Source organism: Grampus griseus, assembly GCF_964374135.1.
Source record: "Grampus griseus genome assembly, chromosome: 19".
Taxonomy (NCBI): domain Eukaryota; kingdom Metazoa; phylum Chordata; class Mammalia; order Artiodactyla; family Delphinidae; genus Grampus; species Grampus griseus.
Window position 1 is genome coordinate 31,377,671 of NC_139013.1, and position 23,740 is coordinate 31,401,410.

The 23,740-nt window shown below is 55.3% G+C and overlaps 1 protein-coding gene across 2 annotated transcripts; it reads right to left on the reverse strand.

The window, feature by feature from the left end:
- Window positions 1-284: 284 nt before the first annotated feature.
- Window positions 285-12,276, reverse strand: DOK4 (docking protein 4). 2 transcript variants are annotated; one of them, XM_082677984.1, is made up of 10 exons: window positions 12,078-12,276; window positions 6,965-7,073; window positions 6,218-6,448; window positions 2,553-2,660; window positions 2,280-2,394; window positions 1,926-2,045; window positions 1,642-1,831; window positions 825-963; window positions 540-663; window positions 285-422 (listed from the first exon to the last, which is right to left on the reverse strand). In XM_082677984.1, exons 3-10 carry the CDS (start codon window positions 6,281-6,283, stop codon window positions 304-306), a joined length of 981 nt encoding a protein of 326 aa, XP_082534110.1. In that variant the 5' UTR covers window positions 6,284-6,448; window positions 6,965-7,073; window positions 12,078-12,276; the 3' UTR covers window positions 285-303. The 2 variants fall into 2 exon arrangements, with proteins under 2 accessions (XP_082534110.1, XP_082534109.1); XM_082677983.1 differs by having other exon boundaries at window positions 294-663.
- Between the last annotated feature and the right edge of the window lie 11,464 nt (window positions 12,277-23,740).

Consider the following 23,740-nt stretch of genomic DNA (forward strand, 5'->3'; position numbering starts at 1 on the left):
CATGGGATTAAAAACTGTGTATGTGGTGGCAGGGAGGGTCAGAGGGGGAATCTTATTAATACAGAATACATCATAAGCCATATATATTAAAATCATTAACAGTATATAGTCCCATGGTAGCTCCAGCCCCTCACACATGCTCAGGTGGCATGGCCAGCCCTTTGCCTTGGTCCAGTCTCACCCTCGGGGGCAAAGAAGGGACCGCTTGCTCCCTTTCCCCAGGCTCTTGGCCCACAGCCCCTCCATGCCATCCGTGACGCGCTGCAGGCAGCCCCAGTGGTCATCTGTGTGCCAGCTCTGCCGTCACTGGGAAGGGGCCTTGGCCTCGCTGCTGCCCCCCTGGCTGGGCTTTGGCTTTAGCAGGATGAATCTGTTGAGGAGGTCCGTTTCTGAGCTGGCCTGGGCCGTCCCATACCCCTCACCTGTGGACACACAGGCAGGCTGAGGCCTTGGGCCCGGGACAGAAGGCCCCTGCCCAACATGCCTTGTCCTCCACAGAGCCTCCTGGCCGGTGCGGGTGGGGCCCAGCAGTGACTCACCGGCATAGCTGGAGGCCTCAGCGATGTTCTGGGAACCGGTGATGTGGTGCCAGTAGGCACTGCGGGGCAGCATGGTTGTGGGCGTGCAGGGGTATGAGTAATGTTCCGTGCCCTTGTTCAGCAGCTGTGGGGCAGAGAAGGGTCAGTGGCTAAGCCCAGAGCAGCCAGCCCAAGACCCTGCCTGCCTCTCCTGGACACACCAGCTGGAGACAGCTGCCACTCTCCCGGCCCCCGGCCCGCCCGCCAGCCTCCCCCTACCCTGGACCGAGACACGCACTGCCTCACCCTCACGTTCTTCTCCATTTCCAGCAGGACCCTCTTGTGCTGCTCGGCGATGGCCAGGGTGGCACTGTGGACCCGCTGGTAAATCTGTTCCCCATCCTGCGTCTGGAAGGTGTAGAGCCCTTCCCCAGCGTCACACATCCTGGGGACACAAGTAGCACCGAGAGCCAGGTGGTGGGTATGACCCCATGTGTGTGCACATGCAGTCAGGCTCTCGTCTGGGAACAGGCAGGGCTGTCATCTGAGGGTCTGACCACCCAGCTCAAACACGCTGAGCATTTTCTGTGTGTCAGGTGGGGGTCTATATGCTTTACAAGGATTAATCCATTCCGTTTTCCCCACCACCCCACTCTGGTCTGTGTGCTACTACAGTTTCCTCGTTATTATAATTTTTCTCAAGCCATTTTACAGATGAGGAAACTGAGGCATTCAGAAGGTAACGACGAAAGTTACACAGTGGATTATACAGAACTTGAGTCTAGGCAAGCTATACCCAGTCCTTACCGTAACCCAGTCTATGAGGTTAGGTACTTTTATTATCCCCTATTTGACAGAGGAGGAAACTGAGACTCGGGTCCACAATCACAGAGCTAGTCAATGCCAGTGCCAGCATCTGATCAGAGCCTGAGCAGTCTGACTTGGTAAACAGCTTCACTTGACCTACCTGCTGTGAGTCTCAATTTCTTCATCTGTAAAATGGGTTCCCCGTCAGCATGCTGTGCTGATAAATAACTTAAGCTTCCAGCACAGTGCCCGACACAGTGAATGGCAGCTACCATCATGACCGCGGTGGGACGGCGGGGAGGCGAGTGGGTCCTACCGGCCAGCCTCGAAGGTAAAGCGTGTGGCATCCCGGCCATAGCGGCGCAGGGAGCAGAGGGGCCACGAGACGAGCTTCACGCGGGGGTTGTGTATGTCCCAGAGGTAGATGTTCTCGTGGGTGATCTGCAGCTTGCACTCGCCATACACATCCAGGTTGGGGCAGGGCAGCAGGAAGACGTTGAAGCGATCTGGATGGGAGTGGACAAGTGGGCCTGGAGCTTTGTGGGGGGCCTGGGGGGGGTCTCCCTCTCACCCCCACCCCGTGCCAGCGCCAGGCCTCACCTGTTTGCTCGCACTGCACTCCTGGGGCCAGGAGGTCCGGCTCTCCCAGACTGATGTCGTTGAGCCTCGACCCCAGGCACTCCACAGACAGAGTCTTGTACCACTCCTCTGCCTCCAGCTCTGGAGAAGATAGTCCCTCTTCGTGCCGCCAGCTCAGGGGCCCACAGCAACCCACCCCATGTGCTTCAGCCGGAGTTACCCCACCCCGCCAGGCAGAGAGGGCAAGGCCAGTGGGTTCTGCGTGCCTGCCCCACCTCACCCTGGGGCTGCTCCCTCAAAGGTGCCCTCCACCCACACATCATACCCAGGCAGTGGACCTTGACCAGCCCACAGCCTGCAGCCGCATCCCCTCACCTGAGTCACAGGTGAAGGTACGTGCCGAGTCGTCGGTGAATATGATGGCCACTGCTTGTCTCTTGGTCTCCTTGGGGAGCCGTGTGACACACTTGACGTTGCTGATCTCTGTCACCTGGAACAGCATCCACAAGGTACTCGGCCAGGTTGAAGCACCTCCCTCTGCACCCCCCACGGCTCTGCCACCCCCAGGAGGGTCCTCTTGGCCCTCAGGACTCTGAACAAATCCCCGCTGCTTACAGGTTGGGAGAGCTAGGGCCCGGGCCCCCTAACCTTGGGGCAGCCTCGGAGGCACACTGACTTCTCATCTGGATACTTCTCCAGCCGCTGGGGCCCCTTGCTGGAGGATTTCCGGAACACCAGCCAGCACCTCCGGTAGATCTGTGGGACAAGATGGCAGGGGGATCAGACCCCGGACCACCCCCGAGGCAGCCGGTGACCCTGGAGTTACCCCTGCCTACCACAGCGGGCAGTGCCGCACAGCCTTCCAGGGAGCTCAGGCCCAAGAGATCTGGGGACAGCTGACACCAGCATGACACCCTGCCCTGGGGAAGAGGACCCTCCCCGAATTGAAGTCAGCCGTTTCTTGGCTGGCTCTGAAAGGCTGCCCCATAAAGGGCGCTCCTGAGGCACTGTTGACTGAGCTCGGCTCTGGGTGTCGCGTAGGTCGCCAGCATTCATGGGGTGCTTCCTATTCGTGCTTCTGCTATTAGCACTCTTCACATTTAATCTCAGGGTCACTCTTGAGGTCGCTTCTGTTATCATCTCCACTTTATTAGACAGGGAATGAGGCACCCCAAAATTGAGTAACAGCTAATGAATGGTAGAGCTGGTATTTAAAACAGGCTGCCTAGAACCAGGGCTGTCCTGGGAGCCCGCTGCGCTAAGGTTCTGCCCAGGGCCCCAGGAGCACCCGCCACGACAGAGGCAGTGCTGCGGGGACAGGGATTAGGCCCTTGCCCGGTCCCAGCCTGCAAAGCACCGTGGCCCTTGTTCTTAGAGCCGGGGGAGGGCTCTTGATGTGGGTGACACCCCCTCTTGTCTCTAGGACCTTTCACTAACCCTCTCTTCTCATTCTCTGACCAACCCTGGAGTGTAGGGAATCAGGGTTAGTTCCCTGTTCCAGCTGGGAAACCAGAGGCTCTCAGAGATCAAGGGGCAGAGCCAAGAAACTGGGGTTACCCCAGAGCACGGTGCCTTCCCGGGCAAGGTTCCCTCCTTGTCCCAACCACTGCCCGTACCTAAATCCACCCCAATTCTCTGTAGCTTCACGGACTCCATCCAAGAGGCAAGAGCCAGGGAGCAGGAAGCCAACCACTCTCTGGGGCTAAGGGGCAAGCTGGCTTGTCAGACAACCCCCCACAAAGGGGTGGCCCTAGCCACCTGCCTGGGCTGCTGACTCTTCCTCCCATGGCCCCCTCCCTCCCACCTTAGGCTCTCTTCCAGCCCAAAGTCTGGCTGGGATGTACCTCCTCTTTCAGCAAGCACTCCAGAAGCCTGGCAGAGCCATTCCCCGGGAATCTCCAGTGCTCCTCTCACTGGCAAACAGTGGGGAGACTGAGGGGCCCAGAGCAGAGGAGGCGAAGGGGCCTCTGGGCCACAGGCTCAAGCCCCCTCCCCTTCTCTGCGCTGCTGTGTGGGTACCAGGTCCTCGGCAGGCAGGATCCTGGGGTGCGGTGGGCTCAGGCAGTCCCCATCCCAAGAAGCTACTCACAACCAGGCTATTTCTGGCCCCTGAGACTAGGAGACATGTCTGTCCCTGCCCCCATGACCCTGGCTCAGCCCCTGGTCTATCCACCTAAACCCCAGCAGGCCTCAGCTCTCAGCTGGGGAGCTCCTTTAGGGCAGAGACTATATTTTATTCTCAGAATCCTCACATCCCAGTCGCTTCGTTAACAGACCTCTGCTGAACAAGTGAATGATAATATGAAGGGACCGTGAATGAATGGATGGATTGATGGATGAATGCAGGAATGCTGCCGACCCAGATATGCCCTGCCAGGATGGGCTCCATGCTGTCTGCAGAGGCAGGGGCAGAAGTCCTGGGGGCCTGAGCACTCCGGTTGCCTGGTTACAGGACACACACACACACACACACACATGCAGCACGCACACGCAGCACGCACACACACAGCCCCAGGGAGCCACTGCGCTCAAGAGCCCTCCTTCCCCACTTCTCATAGGTCTTTGATCAGCGCTTCAGAAACACTCTGCCAGAGCTCTGCCTTGGGAGGAAAGCCCTGGCAGGTAGGACGATCTGCTCCTGATCTCTTCCACCCCTTACCGCCTCGCCTCTGTGGGCTGAGGCAAGAATGGCTGCCCCGGGACAAGAGCAGCTGGGTGGCCGCAGCCCCTCACGGCAGGTCTGCAGGGGGAAGCCGGGTTCCCTGAGTGCGAGCGATTCCAGACCAGGCCTGGCCACGCCCCAGCCCCTAAACCGTCCCCCTGACTGTGCCCACCATGGGTTCCCAGGCCTGCCCCTGGAACAGGCCTGGTTCTGAGCCCAAGCGGCCACCCCAAGTGGCTTGCCTTCCTGGGAAGCTCTGCTCTGGACAGGGTCGCAGCCCAGCTGGCCCCTGGGGACCTGACAGGTCTGGGCCCTCAGGAACGAGTCACCACACTAGAACCTGGGCCCCCACCCCCTTGCCTCCCCACCTCAGCCTTAGTTCTTCTCCTTGTTCTGTGCGCAAAGTGGGTTCCATCCTTCTCTCAGGGCACGAACAAGGTGGCCGATGGCCACCACGGCCCAGGTTGGGATACAGTCCAAATCCAGTTAAGACCCCAAACATGCCCACCAGCTAAGCGGCCGCCTCCTGCCGGGACAGAAGAGCCTCCCGCAGGGGCCCTGGGGGTTGAGGGCACAGGAGGGGAAGGAGGTGCAGGAACCGCCCTGCTCCAAGGCCAGTCCTGCTCTGTCTGGTTCGCAGGCAGGGAAGCTGAGTATCAGAGCCCTGCTCCTCCCCCACCCCACTCAGCTGAGCCAGGAAGCCTTGAGCGGTCGGATCCCCCCACCCCATCAAGGCCATGGGGGAGGGGGGAACGGAAGGGCAGGGGACCCAGGTAAAACACAAGACTTGGGCCACCTCAGTCGCCAGGGTTTTCTTTCTACTGGGGAGACCCCTCACTGGAGGAGGGAGGAGGGTCCGGGAATAAAGCCCGCTCTCGGGACAATCTCACCAAGATTATTAAATTGGTCCCCGGGGCCCCTGCTCATGCCTTTTGGGCGGTTTCCAGCCGTACGGGGTGGGAAAGGGTGCACACCCAGCAGAGGTGTGTCTGAGGCCTCATCTCCACAGGCCCTCCAAGCCCCCAGCCACCTCCAACACCTGGGAGGAAAGCAGCCTGTCCCAGTGCCACGGGCCATCCAGCCCAGCCAGGTTCTCTCTCATAAACCACGTAAACACCGGCTTCTGCACCCCTCCCACCACTGCCCTCCCCCCAGCAACCAACCACTCTCCTTCTCAAATGCTTTTTTTAACTGGAAAAGCAACCACCAAAGATAAATAAATAAACGCCCGTACACAGAAAGCAATGGGAAGCAGGGGAGATGAGGTACTTAAAAGCAAAGAGGCCAGGAGAGGGGAGGAAGGAAACGAGGAGGTGATGGCAAGGGGAAGTGAGAAACCGGTCTCAGCTCGGACACAGCCCGGCATTTCCAGCCGCTGCCCTGGCGACAACTTCAACAATAGCAGGGGAGCCGCCTGCCCATCGGCTGCCACCGCTGGCCCAGCCGCTGGGATGCCAGCCAGCCAGCCCGGCTGGGGCGGGAGCTGCAGCAGGCAGAGCCGGGCCCAGGCACATGCTGGGCAGCCCGCTGGCCAGAAGCCTCGAGACCAGCAATGCACGATGCCGGGCCACAGGCGGGCAGCCGCACACCCCGGACACGCCACCAGGCGCCAGCCCAAGTTCCTTGGCAGGGCCCCCTGGAGGTGGCTCACCCCGAGCTTCCTGCTCTTCATCTTCACGTAGCCCTGCTTGACGATGTCGTTGAAATTGGTCGCCATGGTTTCTCCACCGTCTTTGAGGCTCTGGCCGGCCCAGGCGAGGGGAGGGATGCCCAGGTGGCCTCGGTTTCCCGGTTCCTCCGATCACCTGTTCGAGATACTCCGTCGGGGCTGCCTCAGCATTGTTCTAGCAGCTCTTTCGCCCAGAGCCTGCTGGAAGTAAAACTGACAGGGAGATTACACAGTGACATCTTTCTCTTCCCCTGGCTGTCTCGCTCTTTCTTCCTGCCTCTTCCCACACTCCTCCCTCCCTTCCTCCCTCAGCCCGCCCTTCTTCCTTCCCTTCCCTCCCCACCCCAGGACGACAGAACCATTCAGGAAAACCGAGGTGGAGGCTGCTACGAGGAAAATGGTCCAGCCCAGTCCCCTCCCTCACGGCTGGGGCTGGCGGTTAACCCCTTCCTGGGAGGACTGGCTCCGGCTCCTGCTGTGGAGGTGCGGGCAGAGGAAAGGAGGTGGCCCCGAGCTGCTGTCGGGCCCTATCTCCTGCTACAACTTAGGGGTAGACTTAGAGCAGGCCCCCCTCCTGTGCACAGGAGGCTCCACACGGGAAAGCCTTCCCAGAGATGGGGCTCTTGGGAGATGGCACAGATTCTGGGACCCATGCTCCCCGAGGTTAGACAACTTCCCTTGTCAGTCTCAGCAGACCCCCCAATCCCTCTGCCCCACCCCGTTCTATACCTGGTTCTCCTCAGCTCCAGGCAAGAGGCTGAGAATCGTCACCTCAAGCCCACTCAGGCCCTGCTCTCTGCCCCTGGAACTCTTCAGCAGCTCGTCTGGGTGCTGCTTCCTGGGTGGGAGGGCAGAGTCCAGTGGGGCGGGCTCTCAGATAAGCCTGAGGAATGTGCTGGGCAGGCTGGAGGTGGCCACTGTGGAAGCAGTCACCTCGCCCTGGCGCTGGGAAGGTCAGGCTGGTCTGTGAGGGCACTGGGTCTGGCCGGGACTTGCGGTGCCCCACATCCTGAGCACAGGCAGGAGTTAATTACATGGAGAACTAGCAATCACCTGGGCTTGGGGCAGAGGACAAAGCTGGACCACACTGAGGGGCACCCAGGGGCAGCCAATATGCATCGGGAAAAGGGGTGCCGTCAGGGGCTCTCAGAATCAGGCAGATTACCAGATAACGAAGACTCAGACTTAGGGGGGAGGTGTCTCAGTGATGACCCAGTCCAACATCCATTCTACGTCATTTTACAGTTGGGGAAAAGAAAGCTGCCCAGAGGGGATAAGCAGCACGGCCAAGGTCACACAGCAAGCCCATGGTTCAGCCAGGGACAAATAAGTTCCAGAGTGGGAGATGGAGGCAGGCCTGCGGGTGGAATGCCCTGCCACATGGCTCTGGCGGCCTGCCACCACCTAAGCCTTCTCTGCCATCCAGGCTCAGAGGCAGGGCTGTGCCAGCAACATGGCCCCCCGTGTCTCCAGGATTGCTGGGTGGGAATGGAGCAGTATTTCTGGGGTCAGCTGGGCATCTGTGCTGCCAGGACAGGGCCCTGGGGCAAGCATCCTGCTGGAGCTGCCAGCAGCTTGGCATTAATTAATCTTCTGGAGGCCTGTCGAGTCCCTAACAAGGAATAGATGTGACTACCCCAGTGAGCACACGAAAACAGGCAGAGGGACAGACGGTAGTGCTCCCTATGCCCCTTGTACCCCAAGAGCCTCTTCAGCACCCCTCAGTGGCCTCCCTGCCCATCCACTCGCTCTCTCCCAGCTCCCTGGGGGCCAAGACCCTTCCACACCCAAGTGGTCTGCTTTCCTCCTATAAGGTCTAGCGTGGGGTACCCTCCCTAGTACTGACCCCCAACATCCTTGCCATACCTGGGTGCTGGCACTCAAAGAAGAGTAAGTTTTCCCAGCTCTGCCTCTACCAGCTGGGGCTGCCTTGTCCCCACAGCGAGGACCAGCTCCGTAAAAGTCCCCTCCAAGGTGCCAGCTGGCTGGCTGCTGGCTGAGGGGCCACAGCGTGGAAGGCCCCTTTCAGAACACACCTACAGCGAGGCCCCTGGGTTCATCCAAGGCAGCCATAGACGTGGCCCAGCCAGGAACATGAATCGAACTGGCAGGTGGTCCCGCGTAAGCCATTTAACTCCTCAGCGCCTCAATTTCCCCATCAGTTAAAAAAAAAAATGAGGATAAATCCACCTATTTTAAATGAGGAAATGAATCTATGAGGCACCTGCCTGCCCACGTTGGACCCAGAGCTTCTGCCTTGAAAACCCCAAGGGCTGTTTTTATTGCGAGAGCTGCTGCCCAGCCGAGGACTGTGAAAGCACCCTAACTCAGCCTTCCACCTGCCCAGTGCAGGCCTGCTCCTTCCTGGCTCCACCAGTTACCTTCTCAGCAGCACCCCTTGAGTGACTGCCATCACCAAGCTCTCAGGAGCACCTGTGCCATGTCTGTCCACAGTCCCACACCCCATGCCCTAGCAATAAACCCACAGAGACAAACCACTGGGAAGAGCAACCTTCCAGGGGAAGCCTGGGTGTCAAAGGGCCTGGGAGCCCACACTGGCCTGGAGTCACAGGTGGTGCTGACCTTACTCAGTCCCTAATGAATATGCAAGAGCAAGACCCACGCTGGGGCCCAAAGTGGTACAGCAAAGGGGAGCTGGGGAGGAGGGAGAGAGGGGGAAGAGCCAATAGGTAGACTCACAAATTTGATGGGCAATGGGGACAAGGTGAGAGGGGGCACCCAGAGCCAACCCATGCCCCAAAGGGACTGCACTGTGTTAAGCAACAGAAATGGCCCCCAGGCTGAGCCTGTGCGGACCCAATGCGGCATCAAGGGACGGAGAGCAGCTGAGCTCAGCAGGCCAGGAACTGGGAAGGCAGCCCCCGCCCTGCTGCACCTGGGGCCACTTTCCCCATCACTCCTGAACAACCACCAGCTCTGCCTCTCACGAGCCTAGAGCAGGGGAAAAGGCCCTGATAACTGGAGAGGGCCTGTGGTCTCAGGTGTGCAAGGTTGGCTCTGAGCACCCAGAGGGGCTACGCAGGATGCCCAGCAGCCCCCTCAGCACTGCGGTAGGGAGCAGGGACCCCCGTTCCTCCTCCCAACCTGGCATCGAAGCAGCTGCTCAACCAGAGATCGTCCCCGCCCTGGACCAGGCCACCGCTGGCTCCTCCAGAAAGAGGAGGAGCCCCCCTCTCCCAGGAAGGGCAGGTGTCCTGTGCGGAGGGGGCATGAGACTCCCTGGTGCCCAGCAGAGGGGTGGGGAGCGGCCCCCTGCTCACCTGCCCTATGTGGCAGCCGTCTAAGCACCCCTCCCTGCACCTCGATTCTGCCTGGAGGCTTTGGCTCCAGAACAAACGCTACCCGCTGCTGTTGGCAACCAATGACTGAGCAGGAGCGGCTGCCTGCCTGGCTGGGCCTCCCCACCCCATGACAGATCGGATCTTATCAGGGCTTCAGGGACAGCCCTACCTGGACACTTGGACACCGTCTCACTGACGGCTCGCTGTCTCCAACCCCCGCAAAGATCCCATTGGCGGGATTCTCTCTGGCGTGAGGGTCATTTCCCATCACCTGCCTGGTCTTCTCTACCCCTGTGTGATTATTATCAGGGGCCAGGAGGAGGTCATCCCCTCCCCAGACGGCCCCACCCCTGACCTCCACCTATGCAAATCCCCACAAGCAACCACCACCTGAAACACTGCAGGTCCCAAGATGGGTGGCAAAGACAGATCAAAAACCAACGGGGTGGGGGTTCACTGGTGGCGCAGTGGTTAAGAATCCGCCTGCCAATGCTGGGGACACGGGTTCGAGCCCTGGTCCAGGAAGATCACACATGCTGTGGAGCAAATAAGCCCATGAGCCACAATTACTGAGCCTGCGCTCTAGAGCCCACGAGCCACAACTACTGAAGCCCATGCGCCTAGAGCCCGTGCTCCACAACAAGAGAAGCCACCGCAATGAGAAGCCCGCGCACCGCAACGAAGAGTAGCCCCCGCTCGCCGCAACTAGAGAAAGCCGCACACAGCAACGAAGACCCAATGCACCCAAAAATAAATAATGAATTAATTATTAAAAAAAAAAAACGAACTGGGCAGAGAAGACTGGCGGGAGGAGAGGACATCTGAACAGCCCTCCAGTTAGGAAAGTGGTGCTGTGTCTCCACACCACTGCCACTCCGCTCTCTCCAGGTTGCCTGCCCACCCGTCCAGCCTCATCTCCCCCAGGGCTGGCCTTCTTTCTGTTCTTCAACATGCCTAACTCCTACCCACGCAGGATCACCGCACTTGCTGTTCCCTGCCTAAAACTCTATTCCCTCAGATGGTCCAAGGTTCATTCTACTGCATCATTCAGGTCTCAGCTCAAAGACCGTCACTTCAGAGAGGTCTTCACAGAACATGCTGGCCAAAGGAGCTCCCCAATCAGCCTCTATCGCAACACCCAGTTTCACTGTCCCCCTATATCACTATAGGGTTTGCCTCTTCATCTGCTGATTTGCTACTCGGCCACTCTCTGTCTCCTACAGCGCCCTAGAACATCAGCTTCCTGATGGCTAGCCTGTGTCTGTCTAGTTAATGGCTCCATCCCAGCACCTAGAATGGTGCCTAGTGTGGCGTAGGTGCTCGGTATTTGGGGACTGAAAACATAATTATTTCCAGGACTTGTTCTCCTCATCCTTTCTCCCACCACCATCAATATCCACCTGGTCAGACCCAGCTCAACTTCCAGAGACGTGTGAGCAGCAGTGGGTTCCCACCTCCCTGGGCCCCAGACCCACGGTTTGGTTCAAAGCTGATCCCGGGAGAAGACAGCACTGCTGACACTGTGTCCAGGCCTGGCCAGGTGGCCCCACCTTGGCCTCGGTTGTTGGATGAGGTCATGCCCAGCTCTGCTGCCCTGCCTGAGAGGGAAGAGCTAGAAGTAGCCAGTGCCCAGGCTCAGAGGGGCAGGCAACTGGGCGGGAGGGGACACAGCTCCTGAGACCCATCCCAGGTGGGGAACAGGAATGGCCTGCACTGGAGCCACATCCCCTAAAAGGGGCAAGAAAGGAATCTGCACTAAATAAATAAGCCCAGCCTCGAACTGCTGCTGTGAACCCTGCCAGGCTTGTCACTGCCCTTGACTCTCAGCCCCCTACACCTGAAACGCTCCATCCAAGTCTCCTGGCAACTGCCACGCACCCACGGCTGGGGACAGGGAGACTGCACAGAGGCCCTGCTCTGCCCACATCACCCAGGTGCACAGGCTCCGCTCGTACACCTCTGCAGTGACAGAAAGCATTTAACTGGAAGCAGGGCTTTGGGTGTCCTGGGAGAGAAAGTGGACAGGACCCCAGGACCAGGGAAGAAGAATCAAGGAAAGGAGGCAGCTGGCTCCTCCTTTAAGTTGTAGGGTAGGAACCATTTGCAGGTAGGGTGGGCAGTACGGGGGCAGACGGAGAAAGTGTTGTAATTTGGGGGTGGGGTTTGAGAGAGCAAGAGGCCATGGGAGCAGGAAGGGTGGGAGGAGGATGGGGGCTGTGATGCGCTGGGTTATGCCCCTTCGGGATGGCAGGCCCAGGGCCAGGGAGTACAGAGACCTGGGCTCCTCCGATGAGTGAGTGTGGGGTAGGCGTGAGGTCAGGCCCCGACCTGGGCTCCCCTGGAGAGGAGAGCTGGGGGTAGGTGGAGCTCAGGGGGTAGTTTTCAGGGGCCGGGCTGGCTTTTGGAGGTGGACCCCTGAGGCCCCCCACAGGGTAGGAAGGTCCCACGGGCTTGGAGAGTTCTCAGGCTGGAGTAGCCGAGGGTCTCGAGAGTTCCAGCGCGGCCTAAGGTCCCTCCCCTCCTCGCGCCCCCCTAGTTACCTGGGCGCCGCGGCCCCTGCTGGGGGCGCTGGCTCGGCGGGCGGCGGGCCAGACTCATGCCCGCGTCACGGCGCGGCCGGCGGGGCGGCGGCGGCAGCGGCGGCGGCGCCCGGCGCCGGGTGGGGACTGCGAGGGAGGTGCAGCCGCCCAGCTCGGTTCGGGCTGGGACTCGGCGGCGCTGCCCTGCAGCCCGGCTCCAGCCACTCCGCCCCGCCCCGCCCCGCCCCGCCCCTACGGCGCGGCACTCCCACCCTGGGCGGCCCGCCCCCGCCGTATTCCTCCGAGCCGAGGGACAAGCGCTTCCGTCCCGGCTTCCTTTCCCTCCCCGTCCCCCAACCAACCCCCGTCCCCATCCCCAGCTCGCCTCCGCGGCCCCTTCAGGTAGCCCTCGGTACCCCGGCTCAGCCTCACCGCCCCTGCCTGGGCCCCAGATTCCAATCTCACTTCGCCTCTCAGCCCCTGAAAGCTGAACACGACATCAGCTCCCAGCCTCCAGATCTCAACCACCACCCCGACAACTTCTACAGGAATCATACACACATCCACTGCTCCCCTATCCCCTACAGGACTTCCGGGGCCGTCCACAGCCTAGCCAGGACCCCCAGTGACATCCTTATCGCCCCACCCACCCCCGCACAATCCTGAAGCTTCGTGCGCGCCTCTCTCCTAGCCTGTCAGCTCCCCTAGCAGTCTGCAGCCTCCCCTTCCTCCCCTGGCCTCCTCACCGCCCTCAAAACACCCAGTACTCCCATCCTACCTCCCCCCAACACCCCGAGACTTTGCCCTCAAGTGCCAGCCCCGTTGCCCTCCATCACCTCCCAGCACACACACTCTCCTCACTGCCCCTCAGTCCTGCGCAGGTGTCCTGTCATGGCCCTGCTGGAATCACAAACCACAGGCCTCCCCAGCTGTGCCAGGCAGGGATGAGGACTTTGCCTAGGGCCTCCCCACAGGAGGGACTGTGTCACCCTACTGGTTTTCTTGTCTGCACACTTCCACACCAGTGGTTTGCAAAGTGAAGGGTCAGCATCAGCATCACTTTGAAACTTGTTAGAAATGCAAATTCCCTGCCCCAGCCCAGACCTGCAAAATCAGAATCTCTAGTGGTGCCCAGAAATCTGCGTTTTAACAAGCCCCTACGTGATTCTAATGCACCCTAACCACTGCTTTACACCAAATATACAAAACTAAACAAAAGGCCACACCTAAACAACTGAAATCCTAAAAAATGAAAATGCCTCCCAGTCCAACCCTTGTCCAGGTTTCCTCAAAGGAAACCCCACTCTAGAGAAGCTTCCTCCAAGCTATCTAGGGCCCAAGAACCACAGCACTCACCCATGGAGTCCATGCCCCTGCCTCCTAGACACTGGGCCTCAGCCTGGCCTAGTCTTGCCCACGGAACTTCTTAGGGGGCTGTTTCTCTTCCCCTGAATATTTCCCAGAGAGGTCACTGTCATGCCGTGGTCACCAAGGGAGCCCCAGGGACTCCCAGCAGCCTCTGCCGTGGGCCTGAGCTAACCAGTCTTACGCGGCCAGGGGAGGAGGTGGACGTGCTCGACCTGTCCCTGCCAGCCAAGCTGGCCTGGGTCTTGACCTCCTGACCTCCCCCATGCACCTTCCAAATTTGAGCCCACCTGCTTTGCTTCAAACCACAGCTCATAAAGCCCCCAGCACTTGATCCATCACAGCAAAGTCTTTTCACCACCAGTGACCTTTGGAGGAGTTTTGGCCAACAGCAAGCACCAAAAGAGTGTTCATAATAAAAAATCATCTTGTCTGGAGTGGGGTTTCTGAAACTTCTTCATTCTCTCATTCTCCTAATTTTTGCCCAATCCACTCTCTGTCTGCAGTCTTGTCACCCAAATTTTTTTTAATTAAACTTCTTATTTTGAGATATTTGAAGATTCACATGCAGTTGTAAGTTGTAATACGGAGAGAATCCATGAGACTTTACCCAGTTTCCCCAATGTGACATCTTGCAAAACTGAGTACAATATCACAACGAGCACGTTGACATTGAAACAGTCAAGATACAGAACATTTCCATCACACAAGATCCCTCCTGTTGCCCTTTTATAGCCAAACTCACTTCCCTCCCCCTCTCACCCCTCCTTAACCCCTGGCAACCACTAATCTGTTCTCTATTTCTATAGTTTGGTCATTTCCAGAACGTTTTAAAATTAGAATCATAAGTACATAATCTTTGGGGACTGGCTTTTTTTTTTACTCAGCATAATCCTTTGGCGATCCATCCAAGCTGTTGCAAGTATCATTACTCTGTCCTTTTCACTGCCAAATAGTATTCCACGGAACGTGTGTGCCACAGTTCATTTTGCACACTCACTGAAGGGTGTCTGGGTTGTTTCCAGTTTTTGACTGTGATGAATAAAGCTGCTATAATCATTCATGTATAGGTTTTTGTGTGAACATAAATCTTTACCGCTCTGGGATAAATGTCTAGGAGTGCAACTACTGGGTCATATGGTAATTGTATGTTTAGTTTAAAAACTGCCACTCTGTTTTCCAGAGTGGCTGTATCGTTTTACATTCCCACCAGCAATGTATGATGACCTTATTTCTTCACATCCTTGCCAGCATTTGCTGTTGTTATCACTTTTCTTTTTTTTTTTTTCAAGCCATTCTGATAAGTGTGTAGGGATATCTCATTGTGGCTTTAATTCGCATTTCCCTGCTGGCTAATGTTGAACATCTTTTCATGTGCTTATTTGCCATCTGTGTATCTTCTTCAGTGAAATGTTTGCTCATGTCTTTTGCCCATGTTCTAATTTGATAATTTGCCTTCTTATTGTTGAGTTTTGAGAGTTCTTTATATATTCCGGATACTAGTCCTTTTGTGGATTTACAAATCGGTTCGGGCTGGGACTCGGCGAATATGTAAAGCACCTTTTGTGGTTTACAAATATTTTCTCCCAGTCTGTAGCTTGTCTTTTCATCCGCTTAACAGGGTCTTTCACAAAGTAAAATTTAAGTTCAATGAAGTCCAAATTATTATTGTTCCTTTTATGGATTGTGCTTTCAGTGCCAAGTCTAAGAAGTGCCAAGTCTAACAAGTGATTACTCCTCCCATAACCTCCACCCTCCAATGGGACTCTTTTGGCGGGGAGGGTGTGGGGACAGTGCTCTGTGAGGAGTTACACCCGATATATTACCTCTCCCATGCTGAGCACAGCCCAGGCCTCAGGGCCTGTCCCAGGCGTCCCGCTGGGAGGGGGTACTTGAAAATCCTCACTCAGGACAGAGGCAGGGAAGCACGTGGGGGTCGATCCCAGATGTGCTGCAAGACCCTTCACCATTTGGAGCCTCAATTTCCTCCCCCTAAAATGGGAACAATGAGAGTTAGGTAAAATAGCATCGGTGGAAGCATCTCCCCAGTGCCTGGTGTATAGAATGGAGGGAGAGCTATTATCACCCGTTACTGGGTTTTGAATCATTAATAATATACTCAGGCCCAAGATTTACCCCCAGGAAACCCAAAGCCCTTCTCTGGTGTTGACCCTTCTGGTCCCTCGCCCACACTCCTGTTTGTACATCACTTGACAGTTTTCAAAGTATTTTCACCCAAAGTACTTTCGCCTGTGCTGGAACAATATTTCCCAAGCCCTAGCCACTCCAGCCACTTCGTGATTTTTCCCAGATTCAAGCGTCTCCTGTGCTATTATTTGCTCAGTGCCTTTCTTTAAATCACCTCACATTTTTCTATTTGCTTCAAGAGCAAACTACATAAATAAAATACCTTGAAAAATAAAACAAATGCATTAAATGTGTGCTGGCTAACACTGCTGCCTAGAAAGCTAACTCCAAGGCTTTTGTTAAAAAGGAGTTTAGCAAGTGTTAGATAAACGCTGAACCTACACTTCCACCTGTCTGAGACCTTCTTGAAACTGTCAGAGGATGAAAAGAAAAATGAACACAGAATCGTTTATGCGTAGCACGATCCCATGGTGGAGTGTGTGGAGTGTGACTCCCATCATTCTACTGGCCATGGTGGTGTGAGTCCACACCTGGGGAAATGCCATCCGAGCTTACTGAACCTCATTGCAGCAACCTCGAGTAGATGTCGCAATCCTCATTGCACAGGTAGAAAAACTGAAGCCCAGTAAGTAGAAGAATTTGTCCAGGGGCTTCCCTGGTGGCGCAGTGGTTGAGAGTCCACCTGACGATGCAGGGGACACGGGTTCGTGCCCCGGTCCGGGAAGATCCCACATGCTGCGGAGCGGCTGGGCCCGTGAGCCATGGCCGCTGAGCCTGCACATCCGGAGCCTGTGCTCCGCAACAGGAGAGGCCACAACAGTGAGAGGCCCGCGTACCGCAAAAAAATAAAAAAAAAAAAGAATTTGTCCAGGATGATGTAGCCATGCCCGGACTTGAACTGGAGACCATGAAGTCTCTGTTTTTGGGGGCCTTGACATAACCTAGAAGGATGGGGATCCTTGTCCGTGCTGGTCTCCCAGGGGGGCCTCCAGCAAAGTCCTCACTCCTCCCATACCCCCAGGTCTGCTCTTGGGAAAAGGGCAGGTTTGACAGAGCCAGAGCCAGAGGAGATGAAATCTGGAGCTGGGAGGAATCCCCAGAATCCCAGGCAACCTTACCGTAGCCATCAGATTGGTGAGTTCTTTTCAAATGTTGTCGGTGACAGGCTGGCGCCCCTCCACTTGCTGTACAGGAGCACTGAGATCTGGGCCAGTTCGCCAGTCAAGATGAGGCCCTGATCTGTCTCCCTCCCTCAGCTGGACAGTGACACAAACCAGCCTCCCCAGGAACCTTCACATCAAAGGGGACTAACTAAGAGGGGGGTGGAGAAGAAGGAGGTGGGGCCCCCTTGCTCCCTCTGCTTCCTTCCAAGGAGGCTGGGCAAGGGGCAATTTCCGATGGATGCAGAGAGCAGCTCTCAGGAAGGAGGTGACATTCCAGCCCCATCTCCCAGCACATGCCTCTCTCTAGGCAGTTCTCTCTGGGCTGCCATCCTGAGCACATGTGTCATATGCTACTAGCAGGACTGACAAGCTGTTCCCTGGACAGGCATGGCAGCCAGCAGTAAAGGGAGGCCGCGTGGTCAGGTCAGCCTTCCCTCCCTCACGGATTCGCTGATTCATTCAACAAACATCTGAGCACTTAACTCTGTGCCAGGCGCTGGGCACTGGGGACACGGTGGTCGACAAGAACAGCCTGCCTCTCAGGAGTTCTTAGTCTAGTAAAAGCGATAGGCGTGGATCTAAGAACTCCACAGTTGCAGGTGCAACTCATGAGGGCAGAGAGGGAAAGGGGCTACAGGGTGCTGGAAGAGGTATGGGCAGCACCTGACCTGCCTGGGAAGGCTTTTACTGAGGAAGTGATTCTTAAGGTGAAAGCAAAAGGGTGTGTTAATGTGGTGGAGAGGGATGGCAGAGTGTTCTGAGTTGGGGGAACTGCCATGTGCAAAGGTCCTTTGGCTGAAGAGAGCCTGCCCTGTATGAGAGCGTGGGAGGAGGCCCGAGTGGCTGGAATGCAGAGGGAGATGGGGACGCACGGTGCTCAGTGAGGCTGGCTATGCAGAGTCTTGACGGCCAGTTCAAGGGTTTGGTCTCCATCTTAAGAGTAATAGGGAGCTAGTCAAGGGTTTTAAACGGGGAAGGGGATAGGATCCAATTTGCATTTTGCAAAAATCCTTCTGGCTGCCCTTAGAGAATACATGGAGGGGTCTCAATGGAATTGTGGGGAGCAAGACAGGAAGCGAAGGCAAGTCTTACAGGAGAGAGGTGGTCTGACTTAGGTAGTGAGAAGGGGTGATGGCAAGGGACAGATAAAAGAGATCCTCAGAAAGTCAAGTGTCCCTGACTCCTTGGCGACTGGCCACCAGGAGCCAGGAGAGTCAGGGATAAAAAAGAAGAAAAATAACGACCCCGACACTAACATTGTGGTGTCAGTTCTTCCACACAAACGGAGAGAAAACCAAGCCGGCATTGTATGCTATATTCAGATCTGATTTTTTACTCACTCCCTTTTCTTTAACAAGCTTCATCTTGCTGACTGTCCGGCATCCCCCTGGAGAAATGTGCTGTCATGAATTTCACCAGCCCCTGACCACCGGCTGTTTAGCTGTCTCTATTTTTGCTCTTGTAAACAATGCCACAATGAGCGCTGTGTGGCTAAATACTAGTACCCACGCTTCTATATTACACAGGCTTACAGCCTTCCTTAGGACAGGTTTCTAAAAGTGACCCGTCTTTGTTTTAGCTGCATTTTGCCAGTTTGCTCTGCAGGGATTTCTACCCTTTTACCATCTAAGGATGCACATTGATGGAGGAAAATGTTCCAACACCTATAAAAGGTCAAAGCCGTTGTACCTTTAATATCTGTTGCCTGGAGAAAAAAAAAAAAACATGGTGACTGAGGGCTATTATGAATTCTACAGATCGTTTAAATGAATTCATGTCTCATCTGTTCTGTGGTTTCCATGCTTCCACTTGACGAAAGTGGTACCAGTCTGGAGGGAACATATGGATTTGAGAGCCCCTTTGCTTTCCCCGTAGAAAAGACGCCCTCCCTAGAATCCCCTCCTGTAGAGATGCCTGGAGAAGTCATTCCCCGCTCAGAGCCCCCATAGGGAGGAGATGGGAGCCACAGGGCTTCTGAGCTGGGGGATCTGGGGAACGTGAGGAAGGGAAGATGAGGGATAAGGCCAGTCCTCTGGATGGGACGAGTGATGGTTAAAGGTAGGGGCTCTGCTCTGGGGACCCACCCTCTGGCCATTTCCTGAAGCAGGTCTGTCCCTTGACAGCAACACCAGCTACAAAATTTACCGGGCCTGGTGCAAAACGAAAATGTGGGACTCCTTGTAAAATTATTAGTAATTTCAAGACACCGACAACAGAGCATTAAACCAAACACAAGGTCCTTCAAAGTACGAGGGCCTGTGTGACTGCACAAGCCACACACCCAGGAAGATGGCCCTACTTGGCCAGTCTCTCCCTTCCAGAAAAGAGGTGTCAGGAGCATGGAGCAGCAGAGAGGGAGTGAGGGAGGCCGGCTCATGGGCAAGGCACTTAAGAAAGGGCCAGCCCATACACAAAAATAAGCTCAAAATGGATTAAAGACCTAAATATAAGGCCAGAAACTATCAAACTATTAGAGGAAAACATAGGCAGAACACTCTATGACATAAATCACAGCAAGATTCTTTCTGACCCACCCCCTAGAGTAATGGAAATAAAAACAAAAATAAACAAATGGGACCTAATGAAACTTCAAAGCTTTTGCACAGCAAAGGAAACCATAAACAAGACCAAAAGACAACCCTCAGAATGGGAGAAAATATTTGCAAATGAAGCAACCGACAAAGGATTAATCTCCAAAATTTACAAGCAGCTCATGCAGCTCAACAACAAAAAAACAAACAACCCAATCCAAAAATGGGCAGAAGACCTAAATAGACATTTCTCCAAAGAAGACATACAGACTGCCAACAAACACATGAAAGAATGCTCAACATCATTAATCATTAGAGAAATGCAAATCAAAACTACAATGAGATATCATCTCACACCAGTCAGAATGGCCATCATCAAAAATCTAGAAACAATAAATGCTGGAGAGGGTGTGGAGAAAAGGGAACCCTCTTGCACTGCTGGTGGGAATGTGAATTGGTTCAGCCACTATGGAGAACAGTATGGAGGTTCCTTAAAAAACTACAAATAGAGCTACCATATGACCCAGCAATCCCACTACTGGGCATATACCCTGAGAAAACCATCATTCAAAAAGAGTCATGTACCAAAATGTTCATCGCAGCTCTATTTACAATAGCCCGGAGATGGAAACAACCTAAGTGCCCATCATCGGATGAATGGATAAAGAAGATGTGGCACATATATACAATGGAATATTACTCAGCCATAAAAAGAAACGAAATTGAGCTATTTGTAATGAGGTGGATAGACCTAGAGTCTGTCATACACAGTGAAGTAAGTCAGAAAGAAAAAGACAAATACAGTATGCTAACACATATATATGGAATTTAAGAAAAAAAATGTCATGAAGAACCTAGGGGTAAGGCAGGAATAAAGACACAGACCTCCTAGAGAACGGACTTGAGGTTATGGGGAGGGGGAAGGGTGAGCTGTGACGGGGCGAGAGAGAGTCATGGACATATACACACTAACAAACGTAGTAAGGTAGATAGCTAGTGGGAAGCAGCCGCATAGCACAGGGATATTGGCTCGGTGCTTTGTGACAGCCTGGAGGGGTGGGATAGGGAGGGTGGGAGGGAGGGAGACGCAAGAGGGAAGAGATATGGGAACATATGTATATGTATAACTGATTCACTTTGTTATAAAGCAGAAACTAACACACCATTGTAAAGTAATTATACCCCAATAAAGATGTTAAAAAAAAAAAAAAAAAAAAGAAAGGGCCAGGGGCCCGGCCAGCCCAGCCCAGCCTCGGCTTGATGCTCTACAGCTGGGGGCCCTCTGGGGTCTCACTGAGGCTGCCTGTCAGGCTGATGGAGTGGATGGCTGGGGTCGGGAGAGAAGCAGATCTGGCCAGAGGCCAGGCAGACAGGTGCTCACAGAACACCTCTACAGCCACAATCCTTGCAGCAGAGCGTGGAGGCCGATTCAGAGCCATCCCGGAGGGAGGAGGAAGGAGGTGGTCAAAGTCAGCCTCAGGGGAGAGGGGCGCGGACCTGAGGGCCAGGAGAAGAATGCTGAGATTAACAACAGTGTGAGCACCAGCAGCCCTTCCTGGCTCTCTGTACGGCCCTCAGAGTCCCCACCTTGAACCTGGTGCCAGTGACACTCCACTGGACAGACGAGGAAACAGAGGCTCAGAGAGGTGAAACAGCAGAAGCTGGAGGTCCCAACTAGTCACTCACCTTCTCTTCCCTGTCTGCTTCTAGCCCCACCCTGCAAGGGACAGATGGGGGAACAGAGGCCAGGAATGGTGGGGAACCGGCCACTAGTGGCACGGGGGTGGGGGAGGGAACCCAGGGATCCCAACTCCCAGAGCAGGGCGTCCCCCCACAGCCATTGCCCCCACCCTTGGGGCCCTCATCTCCTGTTTCTCCTCCCTTCACTGAGCCAGGGGCAAGTGTAAGAGAGAGAGAGAGAGAGAGAGAGAGAGAGAGAGAGAGAGAGAGTGTGTGTGTGTGTGTGTGTGTGTGCACGCGTGCATGCCCGGGACGTGCAGGGGCTTCTCCTCTTCCCCAAATCCAGAGCCAACTCCACGGCCACATCACCTCTCCTGGTTGACCCCCAGATGGGTGTCCCTGGCGCCTTGGTGACTGTTTTTGAATCAGTTGTGTGGTGGCCCTTCCAGTCTATCCGGGTTTGATTGTCCATAAAAAAATTAATGGTCCCTGCAAACAAAGAAGCACAACAACAGAGGAAGGCTTTTTAGACAATCAATTAAAAGCCTAGGAGAGGGATTATCTCATTGAAATATCAATTTTTAATAGCACTGTATCTTTGAGTTTCCTCTCAAAAAACTTTGCACAGTCCATTTGCCTGCCCTGGTTTATAACTACATCTCTTTGCTGCCTTGGACTGACCTGAGCCTCTGGGACTGGCCTTGGGGAGCCCAGAGCAGGGGCCTGGGAGGGAGCATGGGCACTCATTCACCCATTCACTCATTCATTCATTCATCGAAGTTTAGTGAGCTCCTGCTATGTGGCAGGCATTGGTGTTGGGGGTACGAACGTGACTAATAAGAACCAAATCCTAGGCCTTAGGGAACACACAGGCTAGCAAGTCAGCACCAGCCAGGTGAGTAAATCGGTAATTACAGGAGAAACCATCTGGAAAAATCGACGTCAAGGGACTGAGAAGGAGGTTCATGGACACAGGAGAGGGAACATCTATGTAGCTCGTGAAGCTAGGGGAGGATACGCAGGCAGAAGAAAGAGCGTGCCCGGAGGCCCAGAGGCAGAAACGGACTTGGGGTTTTAGAGTAGAAAGGAGGCCAGTGGTCTGGATGGTAAGCGATGGGGAGAGAGTGGTAGATGAAGCCGTGCACAGACACCATCCAGACCTGCAAGGGCCCCGGAGGCCAGAGCAGGGGCGTGAGTTACAGTTAAAGTACACCAGGAGCTGCTGGGCGGTGGTTACCAGCATCCTTGCTAGAGAACAACGGCCCGGATTCACGGAGCTCCTGAGGGTCTCAACTTTGGTTTTCTCACTTATAAGGTGGGATGATACCTGGGGTCACCTCACTGGGGTGTCATGAGCATCCAGAGAGATAACAGAGGCGGACTGCCTGGCGGGGGTCCTCTTTTTTCTGACCCTACCCTTTCCCCCTTAGCTTGGCGGCTTCCTCAGTTTACCCTTTGGGGACTGGGGGATCAGATAAATTTTATCTGGTAAGGGACTCCCACCAGACAAATTCCCAAGAGATTTTGTTACACACCTAACTCCAGTTTATCAGCCAATGGGGCGGGTTGGTTGGAAGGGGGTGGTGGTCCAAGAACAGACAAAGATGCCTTTGTTCTCCCAGTGTTACCGCCTAAACCCCATTCCGTCCTGGAATTAGGATACCTGGGCGGCTGGGAAGGTGATCAGGTGGTTTCTGAGATGGGACGGAGAGCAGGGACAGCTGAGTGTGGCAGGGCAGACAGGCAGAGGCAGATCCTGGACAGAGGACCCCACCCCAGTGTGGACAAGGGCACGTTTCCCGCCTGGACAACTGGTCTTCCACACAGATATGATGGGTGTCCTTGGACAAAGGTGGACAAACAACAGTAGCGCTGGGAGCTGAAGCCCATGCTAGGGGCTTGACAAATGTCCTTTCTAATCCCCACGGCACCCCGTGTTACATACGTGGAAACGGAGGCTCAGGTAGGTGATGCTTAGTTAGGGGTCAGAATCCACAGCTCTTTGACTGCTCTCGTTATTAGAATGGAGATCAAAGGAGTAAACGATTATGAGCCTATTAAAATAAGCTGGAGATTCCTCACACGTAGTTGCTGGGTGCCCCTGCATAAGCCACTTGGCTCTCTGTACCTCAGTTTAACTCATCTAGGTAACGAGCGTCCCATCTCAGACCTGCCTAAGTTAGAGCCTCAAGTCAGGGGCTGGGTGAGAAAGAACCTTGAGTGATCTCAAGAGAAGAGGGCTTGGTGACAGCGGTTCACACCATTATTACCTTACTCTCCCCTCCCCCTCTCCTTTCCCTGAACAGTCACAGAGCATCTGCTTTGAACCAGGCTCAGACCTGGGCTGAGGGCTGTAGCCGAGAACACCCGGTCTTAGGAGTTGCCCGAATTCGAACCCTGGTTCTGTGATTTACTGGCTGGTTCCTTCCCTCTCTGGGCCTCGGTTTCCTCATCCTGCCATGGTCCACCTCCGGTGGCAGTGCATGTGCTTTGAATGCTACTCCCCCTCCTTTCCTGGTGGTGGGGTTGGGGAGGGGATTCAGGGTCCCATAGGCGGGGCCCCTGCCTTCAGAGCTTGAGGTCCCGGTGCAAGCAGATGAGGAACGCCCCAGTCCCTGTGGTGCTGCCATCCTGTCTGACCACGCCACTGGTACTCCAGCCGTGGGGCAGGCATGGAGAGGATGCTGGGGAAGCCAGTGGGGGCGGGAGAGAGGGGCCTGTCTGGACTTCATCCTAGAGCAACAGGGACCTGAGACCAAGGCCACTGGGGAACGTGCTTAAGGGCAAGTCTGAAACC

What these genes read in the sequence shown, in the direction of transcription:
- DOK4 (XM_082677983.1), bottom strand. Translation starts at nt 6,283, where the DNA reads ATGGCGACCAATTTCAACGACATCGTCAAGCAGGGCTACGTGAAGATG. An exon ending in TGAAGAGCAGGAAGCTCGGG is followed by an intron (nt 2,661 to 6,217) that starts GTGAGCCACCTC and finishes CTTGTCCCACAG; the next exon opens with ATCTACCGGAGGTGCTGGCT. An exon ending in TACCTTCACCTGTGACTCAG is followed by an intron (nt 2,046 to 2,279) that starts GTGAGGGGATGC and finishes TATCTTCTCCAG; the next exon opens with AGCTGGAGGCAGAGGAGTGG.